Source organism: Crocodylus porosus, unplaced genomic scaffold (assembly GCF_001723895.1).
Source record: "Crocodylus porosus isolate Cpor-Errol unplaced genomic scaffold, CroPor_comp1, whole genome shotgun sequence".
Taxonomy (NCBI): domain Eukaryota; kingdom Metazoa; phylum Chordata; order Crocodylia; family Crocodylidae; genus Crocodylus; species Crocodylus porosus.
The window spans coordinates 61,137,518-61,161,263 of record NW_017728949.1 but is presented as its reverse complement, the minus strand read 5'-3'; the positions used below and the strand labels follow the sequence as shown (position 1 = coordinate 61,161,263).

The window sequence follows — 23,746 nt, the reverse complement described above, 5'->3', positions numbered from 1 at the left end:
TGATTGGCAGCTCACCTCTTCCTCATCTCAGGCACCGAGCACCCCAGTGCCTCCATGACAGAGGGCTGAACACCAAGAGTGAAGAAAGCAAAGAGAGCAACACACTTACAGAACAGAAGAGAGAGCGAAGCAGTTACAAATGGATGATGATGACTTGTCTTTTTGCACCCCAGATAAGTCTGAATTGCACCCAAAGGGTTTGATGAGGGCGGGGGGAAGAAAGAAAACACACAATCCAATCCTGGCCACGCAACTGAGAGTTTGATTAGATTCCCCTGCTTGGGATTTTGAGGTGTACCATGTGGAAGAAGAGAAACATTCATTATGAAAGTGCTGAGCTACAAGTTCTACTGAGCCTCATTAATTGCATGTCAGTGAAATGCCAAAACCTTAAAAATATTGTATTTGTCTTCCAAAATGTAAACAGTGCCATAGAACTGGCCTGGTTTTAAATCACGGAAATAGTCGTATATCAGCAGTTGGGTGGACAAAGCAACATGCTGTCCTTCCTGGAATAAAATCCTGCTGCCACACGCCCGCCCTGACCTTCTTTAGCATTTCACGTCTCATGGGTCCTTCATTCCCTTTTAACTGGAAGAAGACTTGCAAGCCTCCCCCACCCACACATGCTCCCACAGGATCCATATTTACGGCACGTCTCTGAACTCACCATGGAATTCATAGCAAAGTGATTATGCTGCGTCTGTAAGTCGAGGGCGTGTTGGTAGCTCACGCCAATCTCTGTGTGACTCTGCAGGAACAACTCCTTGTTGTGGCTGATCCAGTCGAACATCTGTAGGACAAAGACAGACAGACAGAGTCAGGGAGGAAAAGAGTAGGGACAAGCGCAAAGCACAAGCAGACACAGTCCTGGCCCAGATTTACACAAATGAGCAAAAGCAGATTCAGCTGCACCATAAAAAAGTCCCTCATCTACATGAAGTGTAGTCAAACAATGGCAATATTGAATTTTTTTTACCCTATTCTACTATAACAGAATAATAGGTCTGAGAACACACGTTGTAAGCCTAGGTCTCTGTAAATGGATCCCATGAGGCTGTCTGTGCTGTATTTGGATTTCTGCATGTAGGGAGTCTGCAGCTGGAGGGCCTCAATGAGAGACCGCTCCATTGACTGACGAAGGAGTGGTTCAAAACCCTACCAGAAGCAGGAATGGACCAAAACCATTACTGATTTGGTTTATGCCTTATTCTCTTTAATGGTTTATGAGGAAGGTTTCCAGATCTTTTATCCAAAAAACAAACCAATGGTTTACACTGATTTCTCCTAGTACTTTCCTTCTCCAAATATCCCCCCACAATATACAGCACCTCCCATGAGTCTTGTTTCCAAATATTAATATGTAGTGAAGCACACATACATAGTGCATTTACTTCTGTGATCAACATCCCTGTCAGCTACTTCCTGCTCCAAGCCCATCTCCAAGCAAGGCAGCTCAGCTCACATGTTGGAAATAGCTCTAATAAAACCGATGTTCAGAATTTCGCTATTCTGCGCAACATTGGAGCCAAGGAGTTCATTTATTAACAAAATCTCACAAGTTAGCTAGGAGGTAGGAAAAGATTTATAATCTTCATTATGCAATGAGTAGGATGAGGAAGAAAGAAGTTAGTTCAGCTGACCAGCATTACAGAGATTTTCTTTGGAAGGCAAAGAGAACAAAATGTAACGCTCCAATGGCATTGTATCCTGAGCCTTCATAAATACATATTCATGGCACGGCATATGGTACCTCTGTTTATAGGTAAGGAAAATAAAGTATATAAAAATGAAATTATTGGCCTAAGGCTTAAAACATACAAAGTAAACTAATATTGCACAGAGCAGAGCTACCCACCCAAGCTCCAAAGAGGTACGGACATAGACTCCCAGAAAAGTAGGGCCGAAAGGGACTTCAGGAGGCCATCCAGCTCAACCCCCTGCCCAAGGCAGTGTCATCCCTATCCAAACCATCCCATACAAGTGCTTCTCTAACCTATTCCTAAACCAACAATGAACTCAGTTAAAAACACCAAGAACACCCTAGCCAGCCACAGGCAAAGCAAGGGAACAAAGGCTCTCAGTATCCTGCAACTACAGGTATAGTTAAAATATGCTCAAAAGACACAAGGAAGAGGGTCATACTCTCACTACAGAGGAAGGCAAACCCCCCACAGTCCATATACATGTCCATATACATGTACTAAGCATGTATGCCCACTAGTAGAGCCACGTTACCACAGTGCTATACACTGCTGTGAATGCAGGCTGCTGCTTCTCAAGAAGAGCACAGTGCTTATGATGGGCAGGACTCTTTTGTTCCTCAAGGTAGCTTGACCATCTCTGTACAGCACTGCTTTGTGCTGCATATATAGACATGCAGCCCTAAATCCTATTTCACCTACACATGCTGACGTGGCACTCACATAATTGGATTCCTGCCATGTTTCCCATTTATGCCCCGGTGGAAATCTGTTTGCACCTATGGTGGGATGGGGTCGCCCCAGTAGTTTACGTCTGCCAGAGCACCGAGACGAGCCCTCCCACCTTTCAGCCCAATAGCCAGCTTGTTAAGACACTTTCCTAGGGAGTGAGAGACCTGAGTCTATACTCCCATCTCCTCCAGAAGGAGTTCAAGCCTCGGTGTCCTACTTTCCAGGAAAGGGCTCTACCCACCAGGCCATGGGCTAGGCATCGCTGAGAGACCCTCCAGCCCTCCCCTTGATCTGGCCCACCGAGCAGCCAGGAGGGGAGCAACCATGAGAAGTGTGGCTCAGTGGAAGGGAGGTGGCTGTGGGGTCAGGCCCTACCCCAGCCTCCAATGAGGGAAAAACCATCCTACTGCTTCACATCCACGTTATGGTACAGCTAAATCAGTAGGGGAGAGGGCAGAACCCAGACCCCTGTCGTCCATCTCCCTGAGCCTCCCTCCCACTTCCCGTGGCCTGTAGTTAGTGCACTTTACTGGAAAATGAGAGCTGCAAACACAAACCCTCTCTGGCTAAGAGGGGCCTAAAACCCTGATCTCTCACACCCCAGCAAGTGCCCTGTGCAGTTGGCTATTGGTCTAAAGGTTGCACCCTACCCTACCCTACCCCCCCCTGGCATCAAGCACCTACTAGTCGTGCTTTCTTACCTGATGCTACACATGTGCTAGGGTATTATATTCCACCTAGGAGCCTACACACGCTCAGAAAAGAAGCACAGAGTGAGTGCAGCTGTGAAAGTGTGAACACAATCCAAGTGGTGCATAAGCTCCACAAATGGCTGGGACATGGCTCTGAAAGCGTCATATTGCCATGTGAAGGTGAAAGAGGATTTAGCCCTTGGTCACAGATCCCTGCAGTTATGGCCAGGATCCATAATTCAATAAGTATCAGCATCCACATGTCATTCTGTGCTAGATTACAGCAGCAAACTGTGTGCTGTAACATTAGCCAACACTTCCTCCCATGTCAAACACTGCTTACCAAACCAGATGGTTTTGGCATTATTTTTACTAACAAAAAGAGGCCTCTGTTGTTTTTATTTCTTTAACTGAATAAATACTTATTAAAAAAAAAAGGATGCCTTTATTCTTCGTTTCAGCCCAGCCGTGCTTAGCTGAATTATAAATTGTGGGTGTGGACAGATGAACAAATTCTGTGGAAGTGAAAGGGACAGATTTACCACACTTCAGATCTGCTGTGACTCTTTCATGCGCCTGTTTCTATCTTGTAGTAAGTAGAAGCTAAGCCATAGTATTTGAGCAGTTGCTTCACTCAATGTTAAATTGCCTGGGTTTAGTTTTGTTTAGCTATTACATTACACTCCCCTTCAAGCCCTCCGTTACCCTCTTTCTTCTTGTTCAACACATGATGAATGATATGTAGATGGTGAGGTCTTTGAGCTTGTCTGTACTGGTTCAGTGGTGGGTCTTTTGGAGAAGGCTGAACATACCATAGCCACCGGGCTCTGGAGTCCTGCCCCTTAATTAGCACTCCTGATCTCTATCATATTAAATAAAGATGGCCCACTCCACTGGCAAGGGAGAATCAAGTCTGTCATTTGATGGTGCTGAAAAGAAAATGTTCAAAGTGGGAGCAACTTGGATACAGTAATCCTGCTCAAGAGATCAATGCAAAGTTTGGTTATGCCAACCATGTGCCTTCAAATTAATATTGCATTGTTCTTCAGTACCAGATTGATGGAATGACAAAGCATTTAACTGGTGACACCTTAAGGAGCAAAAGAGCCCGGTGTTCCCGTATTACACATTACTATTGTTTCCCATGGTCAGTTTTCCTCTCTCTGTGCATGTTGGTCTCAGTGGTGCTGACTGTAACACGAGCATTTAGGTAGAGAACATGCCCTGCCTGTCGCCTCTGATCCCCCTCCAGCAAAGTCAGGATTTCACTCTGAGGGCTTGTTTTGACATTAGGGTGCACTTTATTTTCACCACATATTTGTGCAAGAAAGAAATGATTATCCGTCACATCAAGCCTTGTAAAAACAAGAGCAAGCCTTATAGAAACTCCAGCGCTCCCAGACTCCAGGACACGATGCTGCACAGCTGCACGACAGCTGGGAATCACCCATAACAGTCAGCTTGAACCAGCCTGACCCTTTTGTCTGCAATGTCCATCAGGGCTGTGCAACTTCTGGGCAGCTGGGGACTGACTGCAGGTAGTGCAGGGTGCAGACCTGAGGGCCGCACACCCCAAGGACCGCTCCCCCTTAACCACCCCACCTGCCACTGGGCACAGCCCAACTCCCTTTTGCTGCACATAGCCCAGCTCTCTGTCCTGGCCACACATGGCTAGCCCAGCTGCCCCCAGCCATGTGCACAGCAAGCCCATCCCCTCCCAGCTGTGCACATCATGTGGACAGCCCACCCGCAGCATGCAGCCTGGGCAACTCGGCACCCTCTTTTTTTGAATACACAGCACACACAGCCTAACATTATCCCTCCTGCATGCACTACTGCACCTGGCTCCCTCCTACAGCTCTACTGCACCCCAGAAGTGGGCGCAGAAACCAGAAGCCAGAGGAGAGAGGGGAGGCCAGAGACCTCAGCAACTGCTGCAAGGTGGCAGCTCGGCAGAATCAAGACATCCAGGGTTCATTCACCTCACCTGCTACCAATGTCATCTATGCCATCACCTGCTTAATATGCTGTTTAATATTCACCAGCTCAATATTCACCTCATCTGCTACCCATGTCATACATGCCATCATCAGCTTCTTGCTGTCTACATTGGATAGATGGCATGATCCTACGCGAAAGAACGGATGGACACTGATCTGACACGCGAGGCCGTGGCAGAACACTTGGACTTCCCTCGCTGACGTCAGAATAGCTGTTCTTAAACAGCAAAGCTTTAAAAACCAGGTCTGAATGGGAAACTGCAGAATGAGTCATCACTGAAAGACTGGATTGTGTTAAGTATGGTCCCAATAGAGATTCTGGGTTCTTGTTCTAGACTGGCTTTTATAATCCCTATGCCCCTCTTGCTTCGGTGATCTGCTTTGCTTCTCCCTTTTGATCTCTTCAACCACCTTGCTTCTCTCAGCAGTGCCCCCTTCTTTCCCCTCTTTCCACATCTTTGGCATTTAAATTACTTTATTCCTATCTGTTCAATACCCCTGTGCTCTGCAAGTCTATTCATAGCATCCAATGAACTAGAAAAGCCCATGCCTCTCTGAATGAGTAAGTGTATAAGGTGCCTGTCTTCCATCATTGAGATTAGTCACTCCAGATTTGTATTCACTGAACATACTGGAACTGGCCCCACATGCATTATTTCTGACTGGGACTGAGCAGGGATGTTCCCTGTGTTTTTAAACATCTTTGCAATTAAACAGAAGAAAAGAACAAGCTGTGATTCAATATATGGCTCTCTCAGGAAAGTTTCCTTTCTCAGCTCATTAGAAGTTAACATACAATTTAAGCCAAAAAAAAAAAAAAAGATGTCATTATTGACTCAAGAAAGAACAGTGCTGTAAAACCAAAAAATATATATCCTTTGAGGGTAAACTCACATCCAAAACCTAGAGTCGTAGCTCTCTGTTTAGAAACTAGTGTCAATTTATCTTAAGTAGCTTCATATTAAATGTGGATTTTTTTTTAACCAAGCTAGACACATTTAAGAGGGGAAAAAAGATCTGGCTGAAAGCCAATGAAAATAAACAGCAAATCTAATATTTTATGCATAGCAAACTTAAATGGGATCAACTGGAATTTAAATGATTAAAAAAACACAAGTAAGATATTATTTCTGAGGTAAAAGAGCTTTCTTCATCTTAGCTACAATTGTAACAAGGATCTGAGTGTTGTTAAGCCATATTTACAAACTTCAAGGTATAACGGTAGACTAGAAATGAAAAATTAAAATTTCAAGTGAATAAAAAATGCATCCTTCTGGGCCCCTCTACACGTTACAGGTATTATGCAATTACCTGGAGACCAGCTACATGTGCAAAGTAGGTAACACAAAATAAAAAGCTTCATCCAGCTATGAAGTTAGCTCTCAAAAATGTGTACTAACTTTATAGCTGGTTCTATCAAGCTTTAATTTGCACATGTAGCAGGGTCTCCCCTGCAGCTGGGGCCCCATTAGCTGACCAGGCTCCCAGCCATGAGGTGCACCATGTCCAGCGTGAAACCCCCGAGCCCCAGGGATTGTGGAAGCCCCAGTTCCCCAGGGCCTGGGGGTTTCCTGCACCCCTGAGCCCTAGGGTTGGAGCTAACAGGATGAAGTTCAATGCTGAGAAATGCCAGACGCTAACCCTGGGGAAGAATAAACAAGAATATAAATACAAAACGGGTGACACCTAGCTGGACGGCAGCACTACAGAGAAGGATCCTGGGAGTCGGGAGTCTTGGTAGATCATAGACTCAATATGATGCAGCTGCACAAAAAACAAATGTGGTTTTAGGATGCATCAATAGAAGCATTAGGTGCAAGACATCGGAGGTGGTAGTGCCTCTACTCGGCACTGGTTAGGCCTCGTCTAGAGTACTGTGCAGTTTTGGGGTTCACGTTTTAAAAACAACGTGGAGAACTTAAAAGGCTCCAGAGGTGAGTGACCAGAACAATAAAGGGTTTGGAAAGCAAGTCATATCAGCTTGCAGAAAGATGCTTAAAAGAGGACAACATAGCAATCTTCAAATAGTGGAAGGGCTACCATAAAGAGGAAAAGCACTTATTCTCTTAGGCTGAAAAAAGTCAGACTCAGTTCAATGACTTGAAGTTGCAGCAAAGTAGGTTTAGACTGGTTATTAGGAAAAATTGTTACAACAGTGAGGCAGTGGAATAGATGGGCTGGGGAAGTTATGGACCCTTGGGTTGGACAACCACTGCTTGGTGATGATTTCGGCATAGCTATGCCTATGTTCTACTATCAGTGGTATTTTCCATGTTTCTGGGCTTCGCCACGTGGGGATGGGATAGAATTTCCCCTGCTTCTCCTCCTGCTACATGTATTAGGGACTTTTAAAGCCTGGTTGAGAGGCACTGGGTGCTGGCTGAACCCAAGGCTGGGGATTTTGACTGGGGTATGCCAGTGCTCTTGCCCCTCCGCTTGGGGTCAAACAAATTGCCATATTTGTGGTCAGGAAGGAATTTGACCTGATGATCAGATTGCTATGGACTGTGGGGGATTTTGACTTCCTCTGATGTAGCGGGGCAGGAGGTGCATGGGATCTCCCTTGGATCCCTTGAGCATATATTAATGACTTTTACAGCAGCAGGACATAGCTGTCATGGTCCTCCTGCCTTCCCTGTGGCAGGCTAGGGTGGTATGTCTGGTGCTGTGTCAGGGTTGACTGTGTAGTTTTGCTAGGAGGTCAGACAATGGATTTGTATGGAATAGCTTGGATAGGGATAATCCTGTCCCTGGCAGGGGGTTGGACTAGATGATCTATAGAGGTCCCTTCCAGCCCTACCCCTCTACGGTTGTATGACAACTCAAATTCGGGCTCCAGGAAGAGGCGGCAGGTTTTCCTGGGAGGGGCTCATATTATCATTGCCAGCAAGTCACGGTTAGATGCCATTAGATGAGCAGCTAACGTGATGGTGGCATTTGTGGAACCCCTACCGTATGGCGGTGGGAAGGCAGCGTTGCTAGTCCAAGTGCTCCAAGTTCATGACTCATGCCCATGAATGCTCAAGATTTTTAAGCCAATGTCATATATGTTGGAGCCTATCTACAATGCAGCAGCACTGCGTTTCGGCCAGGACAGGCCCCAGGACACCCCACCTACCCACACACTCCAATCTTGGAAACAACAGCTGAGGGAGATGCTCTGGGGTCATCCTCTGGAGCTACTCACCAGCTGATCAGAGATCAAAAGTCTTGAGTGTGGCCAAAACAGGATGCCCTGGGAAATCTTCACCAGCATATTTCCAAATTGGCCTGTGGAAGTGGGTTGTTGGGGTAGGCTTAGCGCCATATTGCCCACGACACAATGTTGTCACAATACAGATGTGCCCTTAAAGCCTTGTGGTTTTCAGTCCATATCATGTTTTGGAGCCATGTAATAATTGCAGAAAAAATACTCAGCATTGCAAGACTTAGGATAAACTCTTGGGAGTTGATACTAGTGGGGAGGGGAGTTGAACCCACAAATGTATCATAATTCTGTGTCATAGCTTAATTGTATTGTTTCCTGAAAAGCTTTCAAGTAAAATTCCCTTCCCCTTCAGAAGCCCAGGTAAAACAAGAAGGCGTTTGGTTTGCTTCATGAATACGCACCATCAGCACAGCAAACGATGCAGTGATTGCTATTTTATTGAACCTGCCATGGGAGATCACACACAAGAGGGCTTTCTTGCGAGTCCTGTAAAAATGGTAAATAGTCCTTGGCTTGGTAATTGATCTATCACAGAGCTGTGACTACTTTTATGTGACAAATATCAGGATTCAGAGGACACCCTCTGCCAGATCATTTTGAACCAGACCAGATGTTGGGACTCAGTAACTAATAGTTCCCTATCATTAAAATGGTGTTGCACAGCACCAAGTCAGAGGATCACAACCCATTCGTGAAAAATATCACTCTGATAAAATTAGCCCAGGGATCACTGTAAAATTAATGGTTCCTTAATTACTGCTGCTGCTAGCATTTCTGCTAATTTTTCCATTGTAACGATGTTGGCTGCCAATTATTTTTAGTCTTCTCTTAAGCCCAGTAATCAGACCTACTGGCATGGAACATGCACTAAATTTAATGGGAGTTAAAAACAACTGTAGGATTGGATATGAGGGGCAGCATCCTATTTGACTTTATGTGCCCAAATGGCAAGTGCCCAGCTGCGTAACTGCCATTTTTTGGCACACAAGCACAGCTTGTGCCCCTACACTGCACGCAGTGTGGACATGTAAGCATCCACATGACTGCTGAATCTGTGCAGTAGGCTGCAGCCTGGCTGCGCAGGCACGAAGCTCTGTATGCATGCATCTGAGTGTAAATCCAGAAATGTGGACCTGGCAAGAACCAGGAAGGGGCTTTTCCCACATTTTAGCTTGAGAGCTTGGTGGTTCAGGCACTTGTCCAGGCTCTGGGTCTGCCTCCTCATATGGGGTTTGAACCTGCATCTCTCTAACCTCCCAGCACAGCAATCTAAGCACTGTAACACAGGTCAGGAATTGGTCGATCCTCTCCCCCAGCACTCTTCTTAAAGCTGAACCATTTCACCTTGAGTTCAATAGTCACTGGGGGCAACTACATGTGCTCTTTATGTGACTGAATAAACTCCAGCACAGTTTGCTCCCAGGGGCCTTTTTACACATGCACCTGGGACTGCAGCACATTGCGCTGGGTTGGAGCTCAACCCAGCTCCGAATGGCACGTGGCCGGTGGGGTGGAGAGGAGTGAGCCTGTGTTTGTTCTCTTTCTCCTGACCCAATACAGCACCTTATCGTGGTTCCCCAGGTGTCTCTGCTTCCTAAATGAGTGTCCCAACCACTAGGCTACTGGGTTAAAAGATGGGATGGTCTCCTTCAGTTCCTCCTCCTCTTGCATCTATCACCTGCTAGTCATGGGGTTTTGGTAAGTACTGATTTGTTAACGATTGCAGGCAGACCTAGACAGGTTGGAAAAGTGGGCAGTCCACAATAGGATGCAGTGAAACAAGGACAAGTGCAGAGTGCTGCACCTAAGGCACAAAACTATCCAGCACACCTGGCTGGGAAGTGACCCTCTCAGCAGCACGGCAGTGGAAAGGGATCTCGGAGTCATAGCGGACTCCAAGATGAACAGGAGTCATCAGTGTGACAAAATCATCAGCAAAGCTAACCGCACTTCATCATGCATCAGCAGATCATGACAAATAGATCCAAGGAGGTGATACTTCCCCTCTATGTGGCATTGGTCAGACCGCAGTTGGAGTACTGCGTCCAGTTTTGAGCGCCGCACTTCAAGAAGGATGTGGATAGACTTGAGAGGGTCCAGAGGAGATGGTTAGGGGCTTGTACATCAAGCCCTATGAGGAGACACTGAAGGACCTGGACTTCTTCAGCCTTCACAAGAGAAGACTGAGAGGTGATCTTGTGGCTGCGTGCAAATTCATTAGGGGGATGCAGCAAGGGATCGGAGATCCTCTGTTCACCAGGGCACCTCTTGGGGTAACAAGGAACAATGGTCACAAACTGACAGAGAACAGATTTAGGATAGATATCAGGAAAAAATTCTTCACGGTAAGGGTGGCCAAAATTTAACATGGGCTTCCAAGGGAGGTGGTGCTCTCCCCTACCTTGGGGTCTTTCAGAGAAGGCTGGACATGCATCTGGCTGGGGTCATCTGACCCCGGCGCTCTTTCCTGCCTAGGCAGGAGGTCAGACTTGATGATCTGTTGAGGTCCCTTCCGACCCTAACATCTATGAATCTATGAACTTCGTGACTTATTGTCGTTGCATGACTTACCCAGGCTGGGTACATACTTGCTTGGCCGAAGAGCAGCCAGCTGCATGTGAACAGGACCTGTATGGACATGTGCAACTGCACTGCATATACAGTAGGATCACAAACTATGACATAAGTGTCAAAAACGGCAACAAGACAGCTGGGCAACTGCTATTTGAGTGCATACGATGGAACAGGATCCTGCACTGGAGGAGTACCAGCCACTCTCAGTCTCTTTCCCTCTGGCACTTCTCCACAGCTCTATATAATCTAAAGACCAATTAAGCATTAAACTATCCCAGTGACTGATTATTTTTGTTGTTTTTAAACAAAAGATAACTTCCAAGGTGATTATCTCTGAGGTCCCCGTCTCTTCTATTCCATGAATAAAAAGTGAAAGCACACACTGAATGCTGTTAAGTGCTACCAAAATTACATTTAATTGAGGGAATTAGTCAAAGAAAGAGTCAATGAAAGAGTCAAAGGAGCCAAAAATAGTGCAAAGTGCCTCCCCCACAAGACTTTGTTAAAGAGGTCTCTACTCTGTTCCCTAGCAAACAAACATGCACTTCTAGGCACTGTGGCCAGTGTATTTATTTTCACAGGTCAGTTGGATTTAAAACCAGATCTCCACTGCCCCGTAAAACTCTGGTAAAGAGCTCTGCTTAGGGTGGACCACATGCTCTCAGACGGCTGCCAAACACATCATATTCTGTCAGCCAAGTGTATAATTGACTGGGAGATCCAGCTTAAGCAGCCGATCAAACAGGAAGTTCATAGCTGGCCACAAACGAGTGACAATTCCTGTATTACCGAGGAGGTACCTCCTTCCTTCAGACAGCCCTGCAATACCCGCCAGGCCAAACAACACAGGGCTGCCTCTGAAAACAGGGGAGATTTACACAATGCTGTTAGGCATCTTTGTGCAAGCCATGCACAATGTACAAGCCATTTTGTATTGCAAAATGTGTTGCTGCAAATAGTTTTAGTTAAATATGAATGTGTGTGTGTGTATTTTATATATCTATATCTATAGTTAGATATAGATATATCAAATAGATATCTATATAGAGAGATATATAAAATACACACACACACATATATATATCACACACACACACACACACACAAATATAATTCCCCCTGCCCCGCTGTGCTGTATGTACCCATGTTTTCTATATTTGAGTATGTTGTTTTCTCTTCCTGGCGTGGGTAAGCTGGACAGAGACAGGAAATACAGCACGCAGGCAGACGCTTTTGTCCAGACCGTTTGTTTTAGAAACCCCCCTGCATTTACTATACACAATACATCCGGCTTTAGACCACTAGCCTAATTGGCTAACTGGGCAGTGGTCTTTTTTAATTAATTGGTTAAAAAAGAAAAATTGAGGGCCTGGAAAGCCCTAATTAGAAAAGCTTGGGTGATGGCACACCCGGCATATAGAAACGTCTCAACTAGGACTCAGGTCTCTTTTTCCTGGGGCTCCTGAGGCATGAACAGCCGAGCTAGGAGCCAGAGAAACCGTTCTGGGTTTTGAGTGGGATAATACCGGGGCGGGGTGAGTATCAATCCCTAGAGCACGCTGATCAGGTCTGGAGCATGGCAGTTTTGCTGGCACACTTTGGGCCAGGGTGAGACCTGGCACACTCGGGCACCCTTTGGACCAGGGCTGAGAGCCTGGCATGTTTTAGTTGCCATTACAGCTTCTTTTGGTTTGAGCCTAGCTCTGTGGCTGAACCCCAGCTGTACGTTTTGCTGGCAGAGCTGGGCCAGGATTAAAAGCCTGAGATGCTTTGGACCAGGGCTGAGAGCCTGGCATGTTTTAGTTGCTGTTGCAACATAGCTGCGCGGCTGAATCCCAGCTGTATGTCTTGCTGGCATTTTCAGCCAGAATTAAAGCCCTGGCAGATTTGAGCCAGGCTTAAAGCCTTGAGTGGGATAATACCATGGAAGGTATTAATCCCTGGAGCAAACTGACCAGGAATGGAGTCCTGGCCATATCGGCCAGGACAGGCCTGGTCCCCCTTTCTTGTTTTACAGCTGTTTTGTCTTGGCCTAGTTTGTGCGGCTGAACCCCCTCCCACCTCCCCCACTTTCCCCTGCCATATTCCAGGCCCTCAGTGCAAACTTGGTTCGGCTCCCTTTAGTTGCTTGGCCCAGGCTTCAGTGTAGATGTGGCTTGGCCCCTCTTTGAGTTTGTGCAGTTTTCTATCTCAACAGGGCTGGGGATTGGGACTGGGGATTTTGGGGGGTGCAGTGCTGACCAAAGCTGCAAGTCACCTCCTCAAAACCACCGCAAAGAAGTGGAGATTGGTGCCCTACAGCTTCCCAAGGAGCAACACGGAGGCCCTTGCAATGCAGAAGGACCTACGCTCTCTAGCTGCTCCCCAATACTCAGCGAATCCCCAGGAGCAGCTCGCAGGACTTTCCTGCTGAGTAGCACGTAGCAGGGTGCAGGCCCCTGGCACTAATCCTTTGGGTGAGCCCCCATGTCTCAGACTGCCTGGGCATGGGTAGCGCCTCCTCAAAAGGGGTGCAAACTAGAGTTTATGCTTTGTAGTTAAGAGCATATGAATTACATTTAGTGTTTCCTTTGCATACTGCAATCAACCTCTCCTTCTGTGTTTACACTGCTTGCAAGGATGGGGTCTTGCCCATGTGGGGCAGCCAAACTCAGTGATCCCAGGTTTCTGGGTGGGAGCTCGAGCCACCGTGAAAACTATTGGGTACTTCGAAATTTGAACCTGGCCCTTGTTGCGGGCGACTAATGCCTAGCAGAGGGGTTACACTTGTATGTAGATTAACCAGCTTTTCCACAGTTTGATCCTAATTGCACAGCAGGAGGTTTACGGCACCATTCCAAACAATAATCTTTGTGATTTAACCCACGGTTTTCTAGAACCCGTTGCCATAGTTTTTAAGTGCAGCTTTTCCAATTAGCCCATCTTTTTATTGTTCTTTTGGTCCTCACTACCTGCAGAGATGAACTTGACCCATAACTCTGATTCACAATTTGCCCAAACCTGGTGCAAGATCGAATACAACTTATCTATACACCAACCCCAACAAAACAAATCTGGCTCTAACACTCTGGCTAACTGCATGGGCTGTATCCCTTATTAGGGCTGATACAGAGGGTATGAGCACCTCCTAATAGTATAATTATGAGCAACTACTATTTCTGTATTTCTAGGAGCAGTAGCCCTATACCTCTGGCTAAGGATGTCTTGCCAGGTCACCTTCACAGAGGCTTAAGCAGTATCCTCCCGTTCTGGTGATGTTTGGGTTCTTGCCCATATCTAAACTTTACAGCTCCAGTAGCATAGGCATGGGTGGACAAGCGGGACATAAGCCCCAGCTAGTACCTAATGGAGACACCTCACCCTGCCATTCCCCACTCCACCCTCTCTTCCCTTTCTGGCTCCAGCTCCAGCAGCACAGGAGCATGGTAGTGAGTGAAAGGCCTTCTAGGAAATGTTCTTCTGTTAAAGGCAGCAGAAAGTACAGGGAGGGGGAGAGGAGGAAACTGCCCTGGTGAAGTCCTGGCCAGCTAGGTCTCGGCACAGCTCAATCCAATCTTTCTAATATTTCAGCCTGAATATCAAGCAAGCCAACCTTCCCTAGGCCTGCAAACACGAGTGACAGCACTCACCCAGCTGCAAGGAAACAGACCGTGATAAATCATCATCGTCAAAGACTAACATATATCATAGGACTGAAAGGGACCCCTTGGGTCACTGAGTCCAGCCCCCTGCCATTGCAGGCAACTCCATCATATTGTACCTGGTATACACTGATCAACCTCCATCTAAAAGTAGCTTTGACCTCCCTACACCTATCGGGAGGCTACTAGAGAGAGGACCAGAATGAAACCCACTGTATCAGGTAAGGTGTGACCAGGGGTGACACAACCTAACCCCAGATTCGGTCAGATGTGTCTTTGAGATGTACACTGGGAGTCTTCTCACACCTTCAGGGACGCCCAATAGCCCCAAGCCCATCTCTATCACCTGCTGCTTGAGCATTGAGCTCAGACTGAGATGCCCCAAAGGTCACCTCCTTGACCCACAGTGCCCCGGTTTTACCTGTCTCACCTAGGTCTTGCCTGAACTTAGCAGAGGGGATTTTGCCAGCTAGATCAATCACCCCCTGCCTGGTACTGTGCTCAGAAATTTTCAATGTCCCCTGTCATAGAAGAGGCCCGACTGTTTGGCTGAATGCCCCAAAATCACATTTATCCCTGACAATACTTAAGTTATAAGAGATAACAAAGAGATTCATTAAAAGAACAAGAGCAGGCATAAGGAATCAGTAACCAGATGCTGAAATACAGACAGAGATATCAGAATAAAGAAGCAAAAGAAAACTGAGTGATCATTTTACCTTGTCCCTGCAGTTTATCCCTGAGCTCTAAGAGCAGAGGTCTTCCTCAGCTCGACAGGTTAGAAAGCAGCTGCTGCCTCTGACTTTTTGGTCAGGGATTGCTACGAATTTGCCTGTCACCTGCTTCACATACCCACAGTGGAGGGACCAAGGACTTTACGGCCAGGAAACTGCAGGCAAACACTTGCTTCCATGGCAAAGCTTAAGTATGGTTCAACTGCCCATTTATATACATTAACCACTGGACTCTTGGGGAGTATATTATGTATAAAACTTCTTACCCCTGAAGTGTGTATCTGTTTACCAAACCAGAAATCTTTTCTGCTCCAATTATGACCCGGGGAATATTTCTATCCTTTTGGACTTATCCTAAGGATACAATTCTCACTTACTTCTCCAATTGAAAGTAATGCCCTTCTCTGATTAGTTAGGTGTTATTTTTACTACAGGTCTCTCCTTTTAACATGTGCATTCATCATTGTCTGGAAAGACCTGGCTCATGTGCCTCAGCCACGTCCACAAAGGTCTGTTTGACTGGCCATTAAACACACCCATGTTGGATGCTAATTTGCAGCAATGTACTTATACCAAATGTGAATGGGGAATAACTTTAAGTTAACCATTACCCTACTAAACAGTCTTGGCCACAATAAGAAACACAAAAATTACATTGATATCAAATACTACAATTCATACAGACATAATAATGATAAGTCTAAATATAGCTCAATGCTACCTGTACGTGGAGACCGCACAACATACAAGTGAAAGGCAGTCAAGGCAACATGCCTAGCATTCCACAAACACCTCAAAATACTGAGGGTTTGTAACACCAGGGCTTTATATAATGCCATGAATACTGGAAATAGCTCAACAAATATATTCTAGGATCCCATTTGTCTTTTCCACAGTTGAATGTAGATATGTATTAGACTTCTGAGCTTAGATAGAAAAGAGACACCTACTGAATCAACAACTCTGCTTTCTGCATCACCCTGGTTCTCCTCTTCCTTGGCAGTCTCCCATATAAGTATTGGACCATGCCCAATATTGCTTAACTGATTTGATCTGACAAGAGCATAACCTTATATGTGTCCTAAGCACTAAATGCAATCTAAAATGAGCAGATACCTGTGCGATGAGGCTTTGAAATGAACCCTGGTCAAACTGTGCATGATGGACCAGACAAATATTTATTATCCCACTGTCTCCCTGTAAGCTCCTCACCTTTAAGAGATGACAAGTTATTAATCTAACAGAGAAATTCTTGCCTGCAGGCAAGTGAAGGACAGGTCACTAATTTTGTGTGTAATGAAACACAACCCACCCCAAGACAATGCGCTGCACTTGTTGGCAGGGATAGAGATGCTATGCAGAGCTCACTGAAAGCTAAGCGAATGAATTTTAAAATTATTTTCACAATATGAAATTCTAAAATATGTAGAACAGTAATAGCCAGCATCAGACCATTGATGGTTCATAAACTTCCAAATGTGAAGTCTGATCCATTGCTTATTAAAGTCAATGGAAAATTCTCAGCAAATTCAATGATATGCAGCCCTTTGTCCTTATAGCCCATTTAATTTGAATGCAACCAGTGTTTCCTTAAAAAGTGAATGGCTATAACACTAATGGCACATATATGTGTTCAAAATGACCATGAAGCAAGGGAATTTTATGTTGGATATAAGGAAAAAAAGTCTGTTTCAGTTGGAAGTTTAGGTTGGATAGTCCAGAGAAAAAATGACTGATGGGGGATTTAACCCTTCAACTCCCTGCAGCATGTTTCCAAAGAGGATGGAGCTGGACGGTTCTCAGTGGTGACAGATAGCAGAACAAGGAGCAATGGGCTCATGTTGCAGCAAGGGAAGTTTAGGTTAGATATTAGGAAAAACCCTCTCACTAGGAGGGTAGTAAAGCGCTGTAACAGGTTACCCAGAGAGGTGGTGCAATCTCTATCTTTGGAGTTTTTCAAAACCTGGGTAAGCAAAGCTTTAGCTGGGATGATGTAGTTGGGGCTGGTCCTGCCTTGAGCAGGGGGTTGGATTAGATGTGACCTCCTGAGGTCCTTTCCAACTCTAATTTTCTGTGATTCCATGATTAACTTCACTTGCACGGACTTCCAAAGTCATGTGTCAAGGGACAAAGGCAAGTGTTTTGAAGGCTGGGTATTATGGACAGAACCCTGAGCCTGATGCAAGTTTCGGCACGGGGTGGGAACCAGGTTTTCCTGTTCTGCAGGACTTCAAGATCTAAATAATTCTTCCATTCCACATTGAGACAACCTATAACATTTACTGGAGCAGGGAATTCAAGCAAGTTCCCCAAGCTAGGTGACTATCAACTTAATCATTAGGTTAAAGAGTCAGTCTTTCTTTTTCTCTAGCATCGGTCCCATGTATGTATGCGTGTGTGTGTACACACACATATACATACACACACACACACACACACACACACACATACGTACATATATATATACATGCACATATACATGTATATGGAGGCAGATGCAAGAGAAAAAAGATGTCTGACCTTTAATCTAGTGATGAAGTTGATAGGCAGTCACCTAGCTTGGAGAACCTGCTTGAACTCCCCGCTCCAGTGAATGTTATAGGTTGTGCCTCAGAGTATGTATAGAAAGTAGAACAGCACTGGCAGAAGAAATTAAGAGAATCCCACCTCAAAAAAGCCAGTAGTGTAGTGATAAAGGCACTTGGGAAACTCAAGTTCGAGTCCCTAGTCTGAATTAAGCAGAGTGGGAACATCACCCTGCATCTCCCAGTCCCTCGGTGAATGCCTTTCCAGCAGGGTTGCTTGCTCTGAAGTGGGGTCTCTCTGATCAGACAGATGTGCCACCCTGAGGGAAGCTTCAGTCTTTACAGGGAAGATTTCTGGGTCGATGAACTGGAATTTCCTAATGATCACTGGTTTCCTCCAAAAAAATCCCTGACCGGTTCTAATCCCCCGCAATGTTTTAAACTCTGATTAAGTAAAAAACCTAAGTGCTAGCGTGACGGAAAATGGCAACTTGCCTTTGGGTGCTTTGCTAAATTGGGGCCTAAATGTTTTTTTACATTTTAAAAATGCCTTTCATAAAACATGAGTTGCATGTGCATGACCTAAGCAAGTTAATCTTGCTGTTGAACCTTTCACTTTTACCTCTCCTGGGCCAAGATCTTGCCTGGTGTTTGTTGGCTCCATTCAAGCCAATTTATACCAGCTGAAAATATGCTCCCTCAGCTCTGTGTGGGAGCATCGCTGCCATGGAGGGAAGCACCAGCCCCCCACAGCCCAGGGACCGCTCTGCCTGCTGGCAGCTTGTCCTCCCCTCCCCACCGACACAGAGGCAGGTAAGTCAGCTGGGTGTGTGCACGAGACAGGGGTTTAATGAGCCCTAAATTGAAGCAATGTTTTTTAAAACCACCACTTCAACTTAGGGCCCCAATTTCATCTACACATGCCCTTAGGTTCCAGTAATGTAGAGTAGAGAAGTGCTAATGTTATGGTTGCTTATGAGAATAAGAATCTTTTTACAGGACTCAAAGTAGACCTATAAATAGACCTGTAACTATATTTGATGACTTTCAAATACATTTGTGCATCCATGTTTCCATTTACCTTCCCACAACATTAACATTAATGTTAACAGTAACATTAATACAGCCCCCAGCACACTTCCAGGCGGGGGGCGGGGTGGTGACCTTCTCAGCAACACAGCAGCGGAAAGGGATGTCGGAGTCACTGTTGACTCCAAGATGAACATGAGTCGTCAACGTGACGAAGAGATCAACAAGGCTGACCTCACTCTGTCGTGCACTAGCAGGTGCATGACGAACAGGTCCAGGGAGGTGATGCTCCCCCTCTACGCAGCACTGGTCAGGCCGCAGTTGGACTACTGCGTCCAGTTTTGGGCGCCGCGCTTCAAGAGGGATGCGGAGAATCGTGAGAGGGTTCAGAGGAGGTCACACGTATGGTCAGAGGCCTGCAGGCAAGGCCCCGCGAGGAGAGACTGAGGGACCTGGATCTCTTCAGCCTCCGCAAGAGAAGGCCGAGAGGGGATCTTGTGGCTGCCTATAAATTCATCAGGGGCGGGCGGCAGGGAATAGGAGATGCTCCATTTACTAGGGCACCCCCGGGAGTAACCAGGAGCAATGGCCACACATTGACGGAGAGCAGATTTAGGTTGGACATTAGAAACAACTTCTTCACAGCAAGGGTTGCCAGAATCTGGAACGGGCTTCAGAGGAGGTGCTGGGGGTCTTCAAGGGGAGGCTGGACAAGCACCTGGCTGGGGTCGTCTGGCCCCGGCGCTCTTACCTGCCCAGGGCAGGGGGTCGGACTCAGTGACCTACTGAGGTCCCTTCTGACCCTAACATCTATGAATCTATGAACATCGTTCCTGAGATTAAGTGCTCCTGCATACTAGGAAGGGCTTTTTGTTGCTGTTGTTGCTATTCCTTAAAAAGGAAGTTGGCTTTCCTAGGCATACATCACCTCCAGGAGAGCGAGTGCTTGCTATGCACAGGACACTCCTGTTCCTGTCGACTGCTGAAAACCGGGAGGAAGTGACAGGGGCCGAATCATTTGACCCTTCCCATGATCACTAAAACAATAGGGGTCAAGCTCTTTGGCAGAAGTGCCACACATGAAGCCCTGCATCTTTCCCAAGATCCCCTTCTCTTGCCTGATCCACTGCTTTACTTTCTGCTCCCAGCCCTGAACTCCAAGACTGATCCTCTGCTCTGCTTTCTGTTCCCTGTGCTATCTGCCATTGGGCTGCCTGCCCCCTCCCCCATCTTCCGTGTGCCACTGACTGGTCCCTGGGGAGGACCCCCCCTCCACATCCAGATAGGGGGACCCACCAGGAGGGGTACACTCCTCAAAAAAGATTGAAAACTCCTGGTCTATACTAGCCACTATGACAGACTGGATCCTGGACTAGATGAATCATTGGTTTGACCCACTGTGGCAATTCCTATATGTTACACAGTAGTGTAACTGGGGGTGGGGAGGGCAACCAGGGCAGCAACCCCAGGTGCTCACTTCGGGGGACAGGTACCAACATGAAAAGCAGCCCCCCACATATTATTTTAATGTTCACACAAAAGTAGATCCTATATTTGTCAGTTGGCCATGCCACCATCAACAGTACGGCAGCTCCTGCTGCCCAAGGTCCTGAGCTGCCCTGCTGTGCCAATGACATTATAATATAAAGGCTGATGAAACATCTAGACGAGTGGGTCTCAAACTTTTTTTTTGTGGACCACTTGAAAATTGCTGAGGGTCTCGGCAGACCACTTAATAAACTTTATTTTTGTTCTACAAATCAAAGCACACAATCCATATTTTAATATCAGCAGTCTTACTTTGCTGATGCGATGGATGTGCCTGGCTTCTTGAGCAGAGTTCTGGGCAGTCGGGTGTAATGTTTATCAGCTTTAGCCTTAAGCTACTTTTCTGTGGACCACCTGAATGGAGCTCATGGACCACAGTTTGAGAACCTCTGATCTAGACCACATGCACCATCCTGCTCCCTGCAAACAGGGAAGACAGCTCATTTTAAATGCACTCCCGGCACCAAGTCCTGCAATGGATGGGCCTCCAAAAGGGTTTCATCCACAAGGGGCAGGTGTTCATTACTCTAGAGCCACATCGTCTCGTCTGAAAATTGCTCCACAATGACTGTGTGCACAGCTTCATTCACAGTCAAGCTCTTATCACCCAGGCTCCTTGAGGACTGAAGCAGGGGGAAAAAAAAGATGCAAAACCCTCCTTATCTTTTCCTCTCTGTGACAGATTCCTTGCACCTCAAGATCATTTAGCCCTTCATGTCTACAGTAATTAAAATGGAACATGTTGGTTATAACTTGCCATGCTTTTCCTCAAGAAATGGCTGAAGTCTATTCCAGCAGCTAAAACACTTGCTCCTGCAATACTGATGAGAAGAGCATTTTCAGGCCTTCCAACGATGCCAAGACAGCGAGGCTGAAGCAGCTTTGAATTGCTCTCAACCAAAATTGGCAATAAAAATAAAGAGAAAACTTATGCAAATGTAAAAATATTTCAGCAGAACATACTGCCTTTCATTATTTTTGGACTGGTTCTACCGTTCGTGGAGGAAGCGTGAGGAATAGTAACTAAGTACCCCAGGCTGGCAGTGGGGAAGCTGGAAATAGTACGGTACATGGTGTTCCAGTTTCAGGAGAGGCAGGCGGCGGAGCTGCTTCCTCACAGCTCTGGCTGGACAGACTGCAAAGCCACTGCTGCTGGAGTCTGGGAAGAGCAGGCGCAGAGCAGAAAATATGCAATAATTTGGTTAACAGCCTGCCCTGGTCACACGTGCTGTATGCTCCTTCCCAAATCTGCCAGCAGAGAGCCAAACTCGCTAAGCCAGGAAAGAAGGAAAGCACAAGCATTTCTCAGTCCTAGCTGCACCATCCCTAGCCATGTAAGTACTTTGGTATTCTCTTGTACAAGACCAGGCTCGGTTCCAGACTCAGTGGGAAAAGCAGACTCACCTGGCCCCTACACAAAATCCCATCAGCTGATTAAGGATGCCAGAAAGCGCTGGAGGAAGAAAGGGTCAGGCTCAGGAGACATGAATTCAGTACCTAGCTCAGCTCAGACTTGCTGTGTGACATGAAGCCCCATTACTTCCCTCTGCCACAACTCCCAGCCATCTGCTCTGGAACCGCACGCCCTCATATGGTCTGCTTTTATATTGCTGATCCAAATCCAGCCCAAGGTCAAGCCATCACAGCTGCCTGGCCTTCCTAATAACAAAGTCCACATCAAAATCAGTACCAAGTTCACTTTCATCAGCAGTCGTAAGACAGTAAAAGTTGCTGCCTGGCTCATGGAATCAGAACTCCGTCCACAGCCACAGAGATGTGATGGTGAAGCAGTGCGGAGGGACAGCTACACTGCCCACAATCCTGGTAATCTGATCTAGAAGCCAACATCTTCAACTGGACTGCATCTCCCATGGCCTAATGAAGATGTTGAACAGGATGGGTCCAAGGACAGAGCCTTGAGGGACCCCACTGGTCACAGGGCACCACGATGAGTGACTGCCATCAATCACAACCCTCTGGGTCTGACCATGGAGCCAGTTTCCCAGCCAGTGGATCGTGGTGGAGCCAAGGCCACAACTGGCCAGTTTGGCCAAGAGGTGATCATGGGATACCAGATCAAAAGCTTTTTTGAAGTCAAAATATATGACATCAATCTCTTCTCCCTTGTCCAGGTGATAGGTCACCTGGTCATAGAAGGAAATGAGATTGGTCAAACAAGACCTACCCGCAACAAACCCGTGCTGGCTGTCCCTTAGGATGTTAGCCTGGGCCAGTCCCTCAAGGATGGCCTCCTTAATAAACTTTTCTAAGATCTTCCCCAGGATAGAAGTCAGGCTAAGGGGCCTGTAGTTAGCCAGATCCACTCTCCTCCCTTTCTTGAAGATTGGCACCACATTGGCCTTCTTCCAGTCTTCGGGCACTACACCAGAGCGCCAGGAGTTTTCAAAGACCCGTGCCAGGGACTGGGCTATGACGCTCGCCAGCTCCTTGAGTACCCTGGGGTGCAGGTTGTCAGGGCCAGCTGACTTGAAGGTATCCAGCTTCATATGACACTTCTAACACTCTTGGCCTCATTCTGACACTCTTGACACTTTTAGCCTGTCCTCAGGAGTGCATCAAGTAGGAAATAAGCCTCAAAAGCAATCAAAGGTGCTATTATTCGTCTTGATTTGGGCACAACTAGTATCTGTGTAGCACTTACGGAAGGAAAATAAGTAAAGATGCTAGAAAACTCTGGAGGTTTTATGCAGACAAGGTTTTTTGGGTGAATCTGATAACACCTTTGGGTGAATCAGATATCAGATTCACTCAAAGAACCTTGCCTGCCTATGTCCTTAGACCAACACAGCTACAACCAACACCCCTAGAGGTTTTATAACATTTAGAGTGATGGTGATTGGGACAGCAGCAAAGGAATAGGCTCTGACTAACCCATACAGCACGTTGTATACTACCAAACTTCTCATAGAACCACTTTAAGACCCAGGAGCAGATCTGGGGGGAGGGGAGTAGCAGTATTGCAGTTGTATCCCACTTTGATTCCTGCTCCACCCAAACTTTACAAACTAGGGCCCGAGCAGGGCAGCAGCAGTTCTGTGCAGGCAGTGCTGAGAGAGTCAATCAACTTCATGGTTCCTTAGCATCTCCCTGATTCCTGCTAATCTCTTTCCACTCCACAGGTGTTAAAGACCCTCTTTTCTTTCTAATGGTCTTCATAGTCCACTATTTACACTATCCTTTCCTCTGCAATTTTGCTGTCTGATAGCTGTTCCTGGTCATGTCCACCACGATCCGCTGGCTGGGAAATTGGCTCCATGGTCGGACCCAGAGGGTTGTGATTGATGGCAGTCACTCATCGTAGTGCCCTGTGACCAGTGGGGTCCCCCAAGGCTCTGTCCT

General features: G+C 46.6%; 1 protein-coding gene across 6 annotated transcripts in view; it reads right to left on the bottom strand.

The window, feature by feature from the left end:
• The window catches only part of KALRN (kalirin, RhoGEF kinase), a 750,361-nt gene that overhangs the window by 412,288 nt on the left and 314,327 nt on the right, over window positions 1-23,746 (bottom strand). For all 6 annotated transcript variants that reach the window (XM_019553787.1, XM_019553783.1, XM_019553780.1 and 3 more), the window contains exon 6: window positions 671-793. In XM_019553787.1, the coding sequence (XP_019409332.1) occupies window positions 671-793 (123 nt within the window). The remainder of the gene's footprint in view (window positions 1-670; window positions 794-23,746) is intronic.